Source organism: Sinocyclocheilus grahami, unplaced genomic scaffold (assembly GCF_001515645.1).
Source record: "Sinocyclocheilus grahami isolate Dianchi unplaced genomic scaffold, SAMN03320097.WGS_v1.1 scaffold12.1, whole genome shotgun sequence".
Classification (NCBI taxonomy): Eukaryota; Metazoa; Chordata; class Actinopteri; order Cypriniformes; family Cyprinidae; genus Sinocyclocheilus; species Sinocyclocheilus grahami.
Genome location: NW_015505191.1, coordinates 794,258 through 809,301, shown reverse-complemented (window position 1 = coordinate 809,301; position 15,044 = coordinate 794,258). Strand labels below are relative to the sequence as shown.

The window sequence follows — 15,044 nt, the reverse complement described above, 5'->3', positions numbered from 1 at the left end:
ATATATATATATATATATATATATATATATATATATATATATATATATATATATATATATATGACAAATAGTATCATAACTTTTGCTTCTTTTGCTCTAAACATAACCTTTTTGATATTAATTTGAATAATTTTAAAATGCTTTATTTCTCTTGTTAGCTTTTAATTAATGGAAGCATATGGGTAGCAAAATTAATTTTGAAATGTAATATGCAAAATGACAATGCAATATGTAAAATGACAGTGTATTTCTGTATTTAAATCTTTATTTGACCCTCTAACTCTAGCACTTTCTATTCTAATTCTATTCTTATTCTTAATTCTAAAAAAAAAGCTTGTCCCTTTTAGACTTGCACTCTGTTCATTTACTGCTTGTTTTCTTTAAAAAAAACTAATAGCTTTTCTAATCTTTTTGTATTCTATCTATTTGTTTTATTTTTATTTATTATACAATTAACAAAAGCAAAAAAGGCCTCTAACACTAGCTTGCTCTATTCTTTTTCTATTCTATCTGTTTTCTTTTTATTTATTATATAATTTTAAAAAAGCCTTGCTACGTGTACTGTGTTAAGCTAACTGAGACTTGTTAGTGACAATGCAATATGTAAAATGACAGTGTATTTCTGTATTTAAATTTACATTTTCCCATACATATGTGCAACATTTCAGTTGATTCTAGCAGGGTATGAATATTATTTTTTTGAACGCTGATATGTGTTTTTGATTTATGCATATGTATGTGACTTACTCTGTCCTTCAGACAGCGCCGAAACTCATTTTAGCAGATAGATTTATGTGATAATGTGAAACATTTAATTCATCTGTACACTGACATATTATATTCAGTCACTTGTTGGAAAGCATCTGAGCAGAAAGTAATGTAAGTATGTTGTGCCGTATCTCTCTGGATTCAGATTCAGCTATTTTTTCCGTTACCACCCAAGCTTTCATAACTCGTCTGAAGGTTTTGTGGCAGTGCAGTTCTGCATTTTTGTGATCGTTAACAAGAATGATGGCACAGCACGCTTCCCATTTCCCCTCTCCATCACTTCTTTGATGATTGATCATGTTTAGCTTTCAAAACCTCTTGTCAGATTTTCCCTAATGGCCCAGTTGCCCATAGCTTTCTGCTCAGTGAGGGTGTTCATCGACATGCTGATTATAAAGCTACTTCTGATCAATACACAAGCCAGTTTGTACATGAAGGTGGTGACAAATCTTGGTGACAAAACTAAATCTTTAATTTTTTGTTTGTTTGTATCCACTTGGAGCACTTATCTCTCTCGTTCTCTCATTCTTTGTATTTCTTCATCTTTGCACGCCTTCTTATTTTAACGAGAAAATGAGCATACATTCACTTCTAACCTGAAGGAAAGTGAGATCAATAAAGTCACACTCTTTCATTACCACACACACACACACAATTTTCTCCCTCCTTCTTATTTCTCCCACTGACATTGTTAAATTAAATTGTGAAAAGGGAAAATGACTCATTTGACTGGCCATTTACAACTTTTAGTTTTTTCTTCAGCTGAAGCAGGCTGAAATTTCATGGAGACGAGCTGAATTCTGTGAACGTTATGAAGATGAGCTGACCTTTGTTAATGTGGCAGACATGGCTTGTGAAGCATGTTCTTCATTATGGCAACTTGCCTTTTTCAGTCTAGACAGATACCATTTTAAAGGCCCTTCAGCTTACCTCCTCAGTCTTCCAGACTCCTCAGAAAATCTTCCACAGTGAGCTTTAAATACAAAATGTAAAAGAAAAAAAAACTAGATCCCTGATATGCACCTGTGTTTTGTTTTGTGCATTAGAATTACTAATTGATTAATTGCAGAAAGACAATATATTTTCCCTTAATCCTCAAAGATCCAAGCATTAATACTGAAGTATTTTAACTGTTTTCTTAATTGTTTATTTTTTTAAACATGTTCTGCAATATTGCAATGTTGGGCTTTCAGAGTTACAAAATTGTCTTTATGAAGATTGATATTTTGGTGGTTGTAATCTGTTTTCAATCACTACATTTGTTCACATATGACTTATATATATAATATTGCTGGTCAATATAATTACTTATTTGGACAATGGCTACATTTATTCCTAAAGTATTAGCAATGTAGTTAGTAAGCAGTGACCTTGTTGTATGACCTTTTTTATATTGCACAAATATGCTGCTACGATACAGTCGTGCTTCAGCTGCTGTTATATGCAAATTTTACATTTACATTTAGCCATTTAGCAGACGCTTTTATCTAAAATGACTTACAAATGAACATCACAAGCACTTCATAATACAAGATCCAACACATACCACTATGCCAAGTGTCAAGAGTAAACTGGAGCAGTGTAGAAGAAAGCAAGCAGAAGAGTTACCTACTTAACCATATTTTGGGGACAAATCTGTACCCAAAACTGAGCTAAATCTGACCTTTGGGGGCACCCTCGTGTAAAATGGTATAAAACTGCAGTGTATATAGGTTAGGGTTTAGGTTAGGTTTAATTGTTCAAATTGTGCTGCCATGGGAATTTGAGGGTTAAAAATTAACTGAACATGTTAATGTGTTAACTACAAAAAAAGACATGAAATGAACTGCAGATTACTGACACTAAATTGTTAAACTGATTGACAGCACAGGTTGCAAATCCAAATTTTCTTAACTAATTTTCATGAGTAAAGCACAAAGAAGAGGCACAGACTGACACGTGGTCGACCCTTCTTGTCTCCTCTGTGAAACCATCCATATTTCATCAGCTTTAACGCCAGCAGACAGCATCCTGCCTTTAATATTAGCATTTAATCCCAGTGTGTCTCCTACAGAGCTTTCTGTAGACAGAATTTAACAGACACCCTTTTCCACTCTTAAACCTCTCAGAAGAAAAAAGGGGAGAAAAGGAAGGAAGTTTGAACTTCAAATCAGATGACAGAGATGAGAGGCCCCCTGGGTTGTATTTCCATTCTGAGAATAATTTGAGAGAAAGCTCAAAGAGGAACAGAATAGCACTCAAATCAACTGCAATATTCTCTATACAGTCATGTCTGCTATACTAAACCTTTTTTTATGAAGGCTGTTTTAATTCTTTAAATACAGGTGTTCTGTGATATTATTTATGTTTTTAATTTAGGGCACTTTGATGTTTATTTTTATGCACTACTGTGCAAAAGTTTGTATCTGCAAATGTTTTTTTCAGCTTTGCCATTACAATTTAATTTTTAAATATAGAAAAATACAAAGTAGTTGTTTTACATTGTAATATTTAGTAACATATTACAGGATTTTTGGTTAACAATGAACATAAGAGACTTCTTTTAAAAGAAAGATAGATAGATAGATAGATAGATAGATAGATAGATAGATAGATAGATAGATAGATAGATAGATAGATAGATAGATAGATAGACATGCATAGATAGCATAGATAAAATAAGTAGATAAAAAAAAACTAACAAACTATTGTTCATTCTCTAACTACTTAAAACACAGCATTTACAGCCAGGCCCAGCTCACAGGGGGGCTTAAATCAGCCTAGCCCACCCAATTATCAGATTAGCTTCTAATTATGTTATCTGTATTAGATTACTCTCATAGTTCTGTTTAATTCATTGCTCTTCTGTCACTATAGTCACTAATTCAATTGTTTATTTTTCTACTTAAGTGGAATTCCTTCTCCATGGGGGAGGAGCCAGATCTTGATCTGTTAATATATTCATGCTTTTAATTCTTTAAATACAGGTGTTCTGTGATATTATTTATGTTTTTAATTTAGGGCACTTTGATGTTTATTTTTATGCACTACTGTGCAAAAGTTTGTATCTGCAAATGTTTTTTTCAGCTTTGCCATTACAATTTAATTTTTAAATATAGAAAAATACAAAGTAGTTGTTTTACATTGTAATATTTAGTAACATATTACAGGATTTTTGGTTAACAATGAACATAAGAGACTTCTTTTAAAAGAAAGATAGATAGATAGATAGATAGATAGATAGATAGATAGATAGATAGATAGATAGATAGATAGATAGATAGATAGATAGATAGATAGACATGCATAGATAGCATAGATAAAATAAGTAGATAAAAAAAAACTAACAAACTATTGTTCATTCTCTAACTACTTAAAACACAGCATTTACAGCCAGGCCCAGCTCACAGGGGGGCTTAAATCAGCCTAGCCCACCCAATTATCAGATTAGCTTCTAATTATGTTATCTGTATTAGATTACTCTCATAGTTCTGTTTAATTCATTGCTCTTCTGTCACTATAGTCACTAATTCAATTGTTTATTTTTCTACTTAAGTGGAATTACTTCTCCATGGGGGAGGAGCCAGATCTTGATCTGTTAATATATTCATGCTTTCCCTTTTTCATCATTACTATACAAATTGGCTAGAATAAAAAAAACACTCACCTTGTAACTTAATACTTGATGGTTTCTTGCAAAGTAATGAATTACTTCAAAGGGGATATTTTTATATTTTTTTTCAGTCTGAAAGGCATTATTATATTTCCCCCCACCAACAAAATCTGTGCTGAAGATGAAAGTTGTCCTATGAATTCAAATTTAATTTGTTCAGTCATCCATTAAATCACCGTGCGTGCTCTCTCCCTGTCTCTCACTCTCACTCGGTTGAGACTTGAGAGCTGGGTGTTAAATTGGAACGCCAGGTTTGAATGAGAATGAGAGATAGAGCGCATAAAACGAGCAACACACAGTGAACTTAAGCAATCAAATTAAAAAAAGTTATTCAGTTTGAAATAAGGGACAAGCTCAATTCTTCCTGATGCATTCTAATCATAAAGGCCCTCCTGGCTGTGACCCACGTAAGAGGGGAGAAAAGGAAGATGGCAGAGGCATGGGAAAAAAATGGTGCACGGCATGATGCGAAAACAGGAAACGCAATTGAGAGGCAAATGGCTAGGGGGCAGGGGTGAATAATTCACAGAGGAGCTGTACAAAAAGTAGAAAGTATGACTCCTCTGAACTCTTCAAAGAAGAAAGATAAATTAAAACCGAGAAGATTGAGAACCGAGAGTATTTCTCAATTTTCACTTAAACGTTTTGTACTTAGTCAGCAGTTTTTAGGAACTCATCAGCCAAAACAAGAAGAAGCAAATAAAGACTAATTAAGTGCTTGCTGCGGTTTGTCCAAAAAACCACGAAATAAACGATCTAATAATTAACCTTTCAAAGATTACTTCCATCCTGCCATGTAAATAATATCTCAAAGAGCAACTCGCTCGAGACAATTAGGCATAGTTCAGCTGGCATTAATCAAGAATAAATGGCAGGCAATTTTTTTTCTTTTTTTTTCATTATGATCTGCATTCACTTTGAATGTCATTGCCAGAGAGTACTAGTAGCCTAGCCCTTTGAGCTCTTTTAATGGAAATTTGAACACTCTGTAAGAAGTTATTTATTTCTTAATCAGTCTCTCACTTTTTAAAATTAACTTCCTTTGTAGGCATATTGTGGTGCCATATATGTAATTATGGTTTAGCAACCCTTTCATAGTCGCCTCATGGCATTTGAAATCAAATACACTTTTAATACTAATCCAGGGGACTTTCTTTCATGGCATAGGGTTTGAGCCAGTAAGCTGAGCTGTGAAGTGAAGTGGCAACATGATTAATCATGGCACAAATGTGGTGAGATGACAGTTTCTGTTGGCTCAAACCAGCCCGCCTTTGGTAACACTATCTTCACTGAACTGATTCTCAGCTTAAATAAGGCTAGTGTCACATGTAGATGTGCCATTGTACTGACAGCAAGAGAAGCATTGTCATTTAAATCTAAAATGTTATACCATTGCTTATTTTAAATGCTGCTTAATGTTGTCAGGTTAATAAATAAATGACTTGCTATATATTATTACTAATGTCAGAGATGTGAACTATAACTACAAATAGTAGTTATAGTTCACAACTGCAACATCAACAAATGAAATGAATCTAAATGTCAGTTGAGTACCTGTATGACACCTGTGCTTATATTAATCTTTGCATGCTTATTTAAAAAAATCCTCAGACACTGAGGAGTAGAGCCCACCACAATATATAGCTCATTAGCACAGGGTCAGAGCAAACCAAATAACCGTTGCTTTTCCACTCCAAAACGTAGGGAGCTGCTTCTGCCTATACATAAGCAGCCTATTTATTGACGTGTAACCTCATAAGTGACTGATTTGGAACATACACATTCATTCTAATATGCTGATTTGATGCTCAAAAAAATATTTCTTAACGCAGTTAAAAACAATATTTTTGTGGAAACCACTATACTTTTTTTCAGAATTTCAGAGAAAAAAAAAAAACAGTGCTGAATAATAACTGTTAAATAACTCTTTATTTTAAAGGGTTAGTTCACCCCAAACTGAAAATTATGTCATTAATTCATACCTGCAAACTAGTCGCTTTTTGGCGAAATTCGTTGTTTTGAATCAAAATATGTCATTTATGTGAATTGTGTAGATTCGAAGAGTTTTTTGGGGGGGTGTTCGACTTGAAGTGTAATCAGCATTGTTTACGTTCAGAAGAAAGTGTGCGCATGCGTCGTGGCACTCTCCAAAATGGCAGAAGACGGTAGCTCGGGGGAGAAGAATTGTTGAATAAAGTCGTTATTTTTGTTTTCTTTGCGCACAAAAAGTATTCTCGTAGCTTCACAAAATTGAAGGTTCTGGGAACATTTCAGTTGCGTTGCTGTCTGTGCAGGGCCAGAGAGCTCTCAGATTGCATCAAAAATATCTTAATTTGTGTTCCGAAGATGAACGAAAGTCTTATGGGTTTGGAACGACATGAGGGTGAGTAATTAATGGCAGAACTTCCATTTTTGGGTGAACAATCCCTTTAAGGACCAATTCTCATTATTAATGAGGAGCCATATACATAGCACACACGGTTTGGTGTAAAATAGTCAGTTCTTGTATACCATCTTTGTTGTAGTGCGTTATGGGATTGCCACCACTGTGAAGGATAAATGCAGTGCCTCCAATAATTCAGCTAAAAGAAGATATATTACAAGGCAGCATGATTAAGTTGCCTACTTATTGGCACAGATTACACATCGTGAGTGTGACTGCGATGCCTTCAAATATTGTCTACAGAGGCAGCTCATTAGGTTGTAGAAGACGACTTGTATTTCTCTCTCTCTCTAGTTTCCTCTCACTCTGTAGTCCTGTGGCTGTTATTGTTTATGATTCATGGCACATTGTTTCTCCCCCAAAATAAGTATTTTTCTACATGATGCACAAGTAGTGTGAAAACAAAAACAAGAGAGGCAGAGAAGAGAGAGAGAGAGAGTTGAAAAAGGAAAGTAGGCATAAAAAACTGTAGAGCTGTGGATGGGGAAGAGAAAAGACAGAGACGCCCGGGGTAAAGGGAAATAAAGAATATTGTTTATGTACACGGAGAGAGGTGGAAGCAGAAGAACAGAGCGGCATATATAATAAAAATAGTATTATAATATTATATCATATATTATATATAACAAAAACAGAAGCAGAGTCAGAGGAGCATCGTTAGAGAGACAAAGAGACATGGAGGGGTTATTTGTTTCTCTCTTTTGTTTACTCAACTGCTCTGAATAGGAATGGTCTTACCGTCACTCCGAGACGAGGCTCGGATGTGCTTGTAGGGACGTGCTGGCCAGCTCTGCTCCTTCTTTTATCTTGTTCCCCCAGAATGAAAGATTTGTGCACTCACCTTCACGCGCCAGGCCGTCACACTGGGCTCAAAACCTATTAACACGGACAGAACAAGGGTCAACAGGCCAGCCACTGATAAGGATGACCAAACTCTATTGCTTTCACACTAACACACAAATGCATGATCAAACCAAAACACACACTTGACGAGACATGCAGCTGCACACATACATGGTAAAAAAAAAGGAAAGCTGTGTTGTTGTCTCCTATCTCATTATTTCTGCTTCTGTCTGGATGACATACACATGAATACACAAAGGTGCTGGCTTTGTTTTCCTTGAAGTTCACGTCAACACAAGAATTATGAAAAAAGTTGCTCATTGCTCTATTTTCAATGACCTCAGACCAATTCCTCACCTTAGCTGCATCTAAATTTCAAATTTACTTCTAGACCATTAATAAAGTACATTCTGAAATTATACATGTGTGTCGTATATAATGTGGACATGTAGATCTGCTGTTGGTATTGTCATGTGACCTTCTACATCAGCTGTGTTTCTGTTCTCTACAGCTCTTGGCCTTATGGGAGAGTAAAATTAAAATTTGAGAAAAAAAAATGTTTAGTCGAGGGTTGACAGAATTTTATTATGTATAATGTGAAATATATTCTAAAGATCATTGTAAAAAGGTTGTGATCAGTCATATTTTTTACACCTCTAGTTTAAAGCAGTACGTTGTCAACTTAATATTAAGTATATAATATTAATATGTTAATTTGCTTTACTACATTGATAAAATTAGATTGACTACATAAAATCCAATTATTTATTTCTTAATATTTTTATGCAGCACTTACACAGAAGAACTGGGTCTTAATACACTACCATTTAAACACATTATACATTCAGTACACAAAAATTATATTGTATAAGTAATATTGTGACACATTTCAATTTAAAATCACATTTTGTGTTTTAATATATTTTCAGTTGTAATACATTCAGTACACAAACATATTGTATGAGTAATATTGTGACACGTTTCAATTTAAAATCACATCCAAAATGGCAGAAGACGGTAGCTCGGGGGAGAAGAATTGTTGAATAAAGTCGTTATTTTTGTTTTCTTTGCGCACAAAAAGTATTCTCGTAGCTTCACAAAATTGAAGGTTCTGGGAACATTTCAGTTGCGTTGCTGTCTGTGCAGGGCCAGAGAGCTCTCAGATTGCATCAAAAATATCTTAATTTGTGTTCCGAAGATGAACGAAAGTCTTATGGGTTTGGAACGACATGAGGGTGAGTAATTAATGGCAGAACTTCCATTTTTGGGTGAACAATCCCTTTAAGGACCAATTCTCATTATTAATGAGGAGCCATATACATAGCACACACGGTTTGGTGTAAAATAGTCAGTTCTTGTATACCATCTTTGTTGTAGTGCGTTATGGGATTGCCACCACTGTGAAGGATAAATGCAGTGCCTCCAATAATTCAGCTAAAAGAAGATATATTACAAGGCAGCATGATTAAGTTGCCTACTTATTGGCACAGATTACACATCGTGAGTGTGACTGCGATGCCTTCAAATATTGTCTACAGAGGCAGCTCATTAGGTTGTAGAAGACGACTTGTATTTCTCTCTCTCTCTAGTTTCCTCTCACTCTGTAGTCCTGTGGCTGTTATTGTTTATGATTCATGGCACATTGTTTCTCCCCCAAAATAAGTATTTTTCTACATGATGCACAAGTAGTGTGAAAACAAAAACAAGAGAGGCAGAGAAGAGAGAGAGAGAGAGTTGAAAAAGGAAAGTAGGCATAAAAAACTGTAGAGCTGTGGATGGGGAAGAGAAAAGACAGAGACGCCCGGGGTAAAGGGAAATAAAGAATATTGTTTATGTACACGGAGAGAGGTGGAAGCAGAAGAACAGAGCGGCATATATAATAAAAATAGTATTATAATATTATATCATATATTATATATAACAAAAACAGAAGCAGAGTCAGAGGAGCATCGTTAGAGAGACAAAGAGACATGGAGGGGTTATTTGTTTCTCTCTTTTGTTTACTCAACTGCTCTGAATAGGAATGGTCTTACCGTCACTCCGAGACGAGGCTCGGATGTGCTTGTAGGGACGTGCTGGCCAGCTCTGCTCCTTCTTTTATCTTGTTCCCCCAGAATGAAAGATTTGTGCACTCACCTTCACGCGCCAGGCCGTCACACTGGGCTCAAAACCTATTAACACGGACAGAACAAGGGTCAACAGGCCAGCCACTGATAAGGATGACCAAACTCTATTGCTTTCACACTAACACACAAATGCATGATCAAACCAAAACACACACTTGACGAGACATGCAGCTGCACACATACATGGTAAAAAAAAAGGAAAGCTGTGTTGTTGTCTCCTATCTCATTATTTCTGCTTCTGTCTGGATGACATACACATGAATACACAAAGGTGCTGGCTTTGTTTTCCTTGAAGTTCACGTCAACACAAGAATTATGAAAAAAGTTGCTCATTGCTCTATTTTCAATGACCTCAGACCAATTCCTCACCTTAGCTGCATCTAAATTTCAAATTTACTTCTAGACCATTAATAAAGTACATTCTGAAATTATACATGTGTGTCGTATATAATGTGGACATGTAGATCTGCTGTTGGTATTGTCATGTGACCTTCTACATCAGCTGTGTTTCTGTTCTCTACAGCTCTTGGCCTTATGGGAGAGTAAAATTAAAATTTGAGAAAAAAAAATGTTTAGTCGAGGGTTGACAGAATTTTATTATGTATAATGTGAAATATATTCTAAAGATCATTGTAAAAAGGTTGTGATCAGTCATATTTTTTACACCTCTAGTTTAAAGCAGTACGTTGTCAACTTAATATTAAGTATATAATATTAATATGTTAATTTGCTTTACTACATTGATAAAATTAGATTGACTACATAAAATCCAATTATTTATTTCTTAATATTTTTATGCAGCACTTACACAGAAGAACTGGGTCTTAATACACTACCATTTAAACACATTATACATTCAGTACACAAAAATTATATTGTATAAGTAATATTGTGACACATTTCAATTTAAAATCGCATTTTGTGTTTTAATATATTTTCAGTTGTAATACATTCAGTACACAAGCATATTGTATGAGTAATATTGTGACACATTTCAATTTAAAATCACATTTTGTGTTTTAATATATTTTCAGTTGTAATATATTCAGCACACAAGCATATTGTATAAGTAATATTGTGACACATTTCAATTTAAAATCGCATTTTGTGTTTTAATATATTTTCAGTTGTAATACATTCAGTACACAAGCATATTGTATAAGTAATATTGTGACACATTTCAATTTAAAATCACATTTTGTGTTTTAATATATTTTCATTTGTAATATTTTTTCTGTTATGGCAAAGTCAGTGCTCTAGTTTTCAGTATCTGAAATTTGAAATAGAAATCTTTTGTAACATACATTTATTTGTAACATAAATGCCTTATTTAATTTAACATAAATGTCTTTACTGTTGTTTTTGATCAGTTTAATGCATCCTTGCTGAATAAAAGTATTTCTTAACATATAACGATAGTGTCTTAGGTGGATTAACCATATGGGCAATTGAGCAAGTGCCCACGGGCAACATGCAAACTTCACACAAAAAAACAAGCAGTGCATTCACAAAAGTATTTTAGCCATGGTCTAATATCAGTGTATGTGCAATCTATCGTGGGATTCACACATTGAGTTATGGCATGAAATAAAAACCTGCTGTTCACACTGTATATGTGAATCCCACAATAGATTATGCATGGAAAGACAGATTACAGCAGGGATTCTCAACTTGGGCCCTCGAGATCCACTTTTCTGCAGAGTTTTGCTCCAACCTTGATCAAACTCTCCTGACTATAACTAAAGTAATCCCAAACACCTTGACTAGCTTGTTCAGGTGTGGCGCTAAACTCTACAAGGAAAATGGATCTCACAGACCAGAGTTGAGAACCCTGGGATATCAGCATTCACACTGTTAGCACGCTTTTCAATTTCGCATCCCATTCACAGAAATGAAGACGCTTTGCTCATGGATGCGTGAATCTCATACAGAGCATCACAAGAAGTAGTGCAAAATGTAGACAAGTGAGTGTTTAGCTTTATTTTCAGATCAAAACCTCACAAAATATATAGAACTTGTTTATTGGAAACTAGACCATCCACTCATTGTCCCTTCCAAAAAACCAGATGTACTTGTCTACCTTTTTACCTTTCTTTGAAGAGAGTAAAGCATTTGAAAATTGTTTAGTAAATAAATATGACTGAAAACGAATGACTCGTAAAGGTCTGCACATTTTTTGTTGGCCATCGAGTCTGAAGTGGTTAATGGCTTGGATTTTAAGGATGTTAACAACCAGTTTGCAAAGCGTTGAAATCAAAATATAGAAAGAAACCTACATAAACAGATTTTAGTGGGCAGTTTATCATGATTGGCTTGGATCTCGACATGTTGTAATCAGTTATCAATTGTGCAGATTTAGTTTTTATAATGATTAGTTATATTTTTGTTCAAATTTACATCTTATCTTGGTTATTAAATTAAACAAATGGTTATTAAATTATATAGAGTTGTGCTATATATAGCTATAACAGTCCACTGGTTCTTAAATGTATTATTTTAACTGCATACATGTTCAGGTATTACAACAGACTGTTATGTAACAGTTGGTTTACAATTTATCCGAGTGCACTGTAAAAAGTTGCAACCTGCATTTTTAAGAATTGTTCCTACTTAATCTAACATTGAAACATGTTGATTTAACCTCAGGTTACTTTAGTAATAGTATTTCATGTTTTTGAGTTTAATAAAAATAATTAATTTCATTTCCCTCTCTCTTTCTAGGACTGGGTGACAGCTACTGATATCCTCATCTCTCTGGACAGACTTAACACTTTTGGAGATGAGTTCTTCAAAGATCCCAAAGTGCTTAGTTCATATTTTTATGCCGTATCTGATTTCTCCGTGGGGGGCAGGTAAATAAAAACACAACTATGTAGATGTGTCTTTTAGCTGTCATCAATGTTTTGTTGGCAGATGTATACTGATGAAAAGAAAAGGGAAAGTGAGCAAATTAAGTAAAATGGCAATAGAGGGAGTGATGAATAGAACAATTAGAAAGAGAAAGAGCTCTAAATATCGAGGGGAACTGGGCTTTAGTAAGAGAGAGAGAGAGTTTTGCCAGCCGTGTGATCTGCATTCTACATCATCAGTGTATTTGTAATATAAACAGGATGTGGAAGAGACAGTGTTTGCGTATTTGTGTTTGTCACCATCTGTATATTGTTTGTGTCTGTGTTTGAGTTTGTGCATGTCTGATTTTTTGTTTTGTCAACAGCTTACATCAAAGTGTCTTTTTAACTTTTCTCTGAATATTTGGTCTTACAATAAACTGAACAAACTTGCTAATGCTACAGTAGTTGTCAGGCCATGTTGGTAAAAAAATACATCACTTGCTAATCTAATTTCCTGCCAAACTTATGGCAATAATAATAAATGCATTATCTACTCTGTGTTCAGAATGCGTTTCTACTTAATATATCTGACAATATTGATCAACTCTGCCAGTTCATATTTTCTTTTAAAGTACCTGTTCGCATATCGTAATTTGCTTTGTGTTTTGGTGTCATTTGGTTTTAAATCTGAATTTAAATCTGGCTCATTTGTTCCTCCCATCCCAGTATGCCACATCCTGAGTTTTTTTTAGGCAAAGGGAATTTTTTATGAGTGTCCACAGAGACAATGAGCCTTAAAAGTATGCTAATGTTCTCTCAACTGTTTTGCAGGTGCAAGTGTAATGGCCATGCCAGTGACTGCTTCACCAATGAGGAGGAACGTTTGGTGTGTGCTTGTGAGCACAACACTGCAGGGGTTGACTGTCAGCACTGTGCCCCTTTCTACCAGGACCGGCCATGGGCACGGGCCACTGCCGATTCAGCCAACCAGTGTATGAGTGAGTATGGCCTGATTCTTTATCTGTTTGAGTAGATTCACCCTCAACCTGAAAATCCTACACTCAGATTTGATAGAGACAATGGCGATAAATAAACAACAAGAGAATAAAAAATATGTAGCACGCTGAGGTGGCATTTGTGGATGAGTCATCTTCTCATTGTGGGAAGATGATCATCTCGGAGTCGCGGGCCAAGCTCCGTTTCCTCAAGGGGCGGAGTTCAGTTGCCTCTGCCTTGATCTAGTTCTCCTCTTGGCGGCAGCTAGGGGGGGGGCTACTTCAGGCAGTAGCGCGGGCGGTCTGAGGCACTCCACAGCCAGTTGAGCTGCCAATGGAACGTGCTGGGCCCTCTACAAGGAGCGTACCAGCCGTATCTTTTGGCACTCCTCCCAACGACCAGATGTCGATTGCTGCATCGGAGGGTGAGCCAGAGCTTTCTGGAGAGGAAGATTCGGCTGCGCTGCTCTCCTCCGGGACTGTAGCAATGCCTGAATCGGATCCAGAAATAATGGCTATGCTTTCCCGGGCCGCCGTAGGGGTAGGGCTCGAGTGGAGACTTCCACCGTGTCCCGAGCCTTCAAGGTTGCACGATTGGTTCTCGGGGTGGTCTGCGCTGGTCCTCAGCGCCCCGCCTTGGTGCCTTTCTTCCCGGAGGTGCATGAGGAGCTCAACAGGTCGTGGATGGCACCTTTTTACTGCCGGAAACCGATCTGCTGGTTCCTCCTCCCTCACCATCCTTGATGGTGGGGCAGCTAGGGGGTTACAAGGGTCCCCCCGGTGGAGCAGTCGGTTGCAATGCGGTTGTGTCCTAATACCGCATCCAACCAGCAGGGAGAACCGTGCCTCCCCTCCCGGGTCTGTAGGTACTCGACTGGCCACTCCCTCCCCCAGAGGAGGGCCGGGCGGAGAACCTTTTCATCTTTTTCCGCCACTGACCTCTCGGTCGGTGGTACCCAAATACTCGACAAAGAGCAATTCCTCTATTTCTGGGTCCCCAGAGGGGACAGGGGGTTGTGGACGACCCTCCTCTCTCGCCAGTGAGCAGCAGTGGGTGGATCGGGAGGACGAACCAACGGACTACCCACGCACCCTCTGCCCGAACGCAGGTCAGTGTTACACACAGCCAGACCCCGCCTCGGACCGGCTACAAGACGCCCGGGCTGGGTCCCTGCGTTCTTCCGCGCTGCCCCACTGCGGGTACACCTGTAGTTCCGTTGATGCCACTTGCGCGGTGTCTGGGAGCCTGGCTTGAGCTACCCAGCCCGTCTCGATGGCTCCTTCGAACCGTCAGGCTCGGCTATGAGATTCAGTCGCCCGGCGTCCCCCCAAGTTCAGTGGCATCCGCTTCACAACAGTGAAGGCGGCCGATGGTCCTGTCTTGCG

General features: G+C 37.0%; 1 protein-coding gene across 1 annotated transcript in view; it reads left to right on the top strand.

The window, feature by feature from the left end:
* The window catches only part of lamc3 (laminin, gamma 3), a 96,767-nt gene that overhangs the window by 18,143 nt on the left and 63,580 nt on the right, over positions 1–15,044 (top strand). The window contains exons 3-4 of the mRNA XM_016287748.1: positions 12,554–12,684; positions 13,495–13,661. Of these exons, the coding sequence (XP_016143234.1) occupies positions 12,554–12,684; positions 13,495–13,661 (298 nt within the window). The remainder of the gene's footprint in view (positions 1–12,553; positions 12,685–13,494; positions 13,662–15,044) is intronic.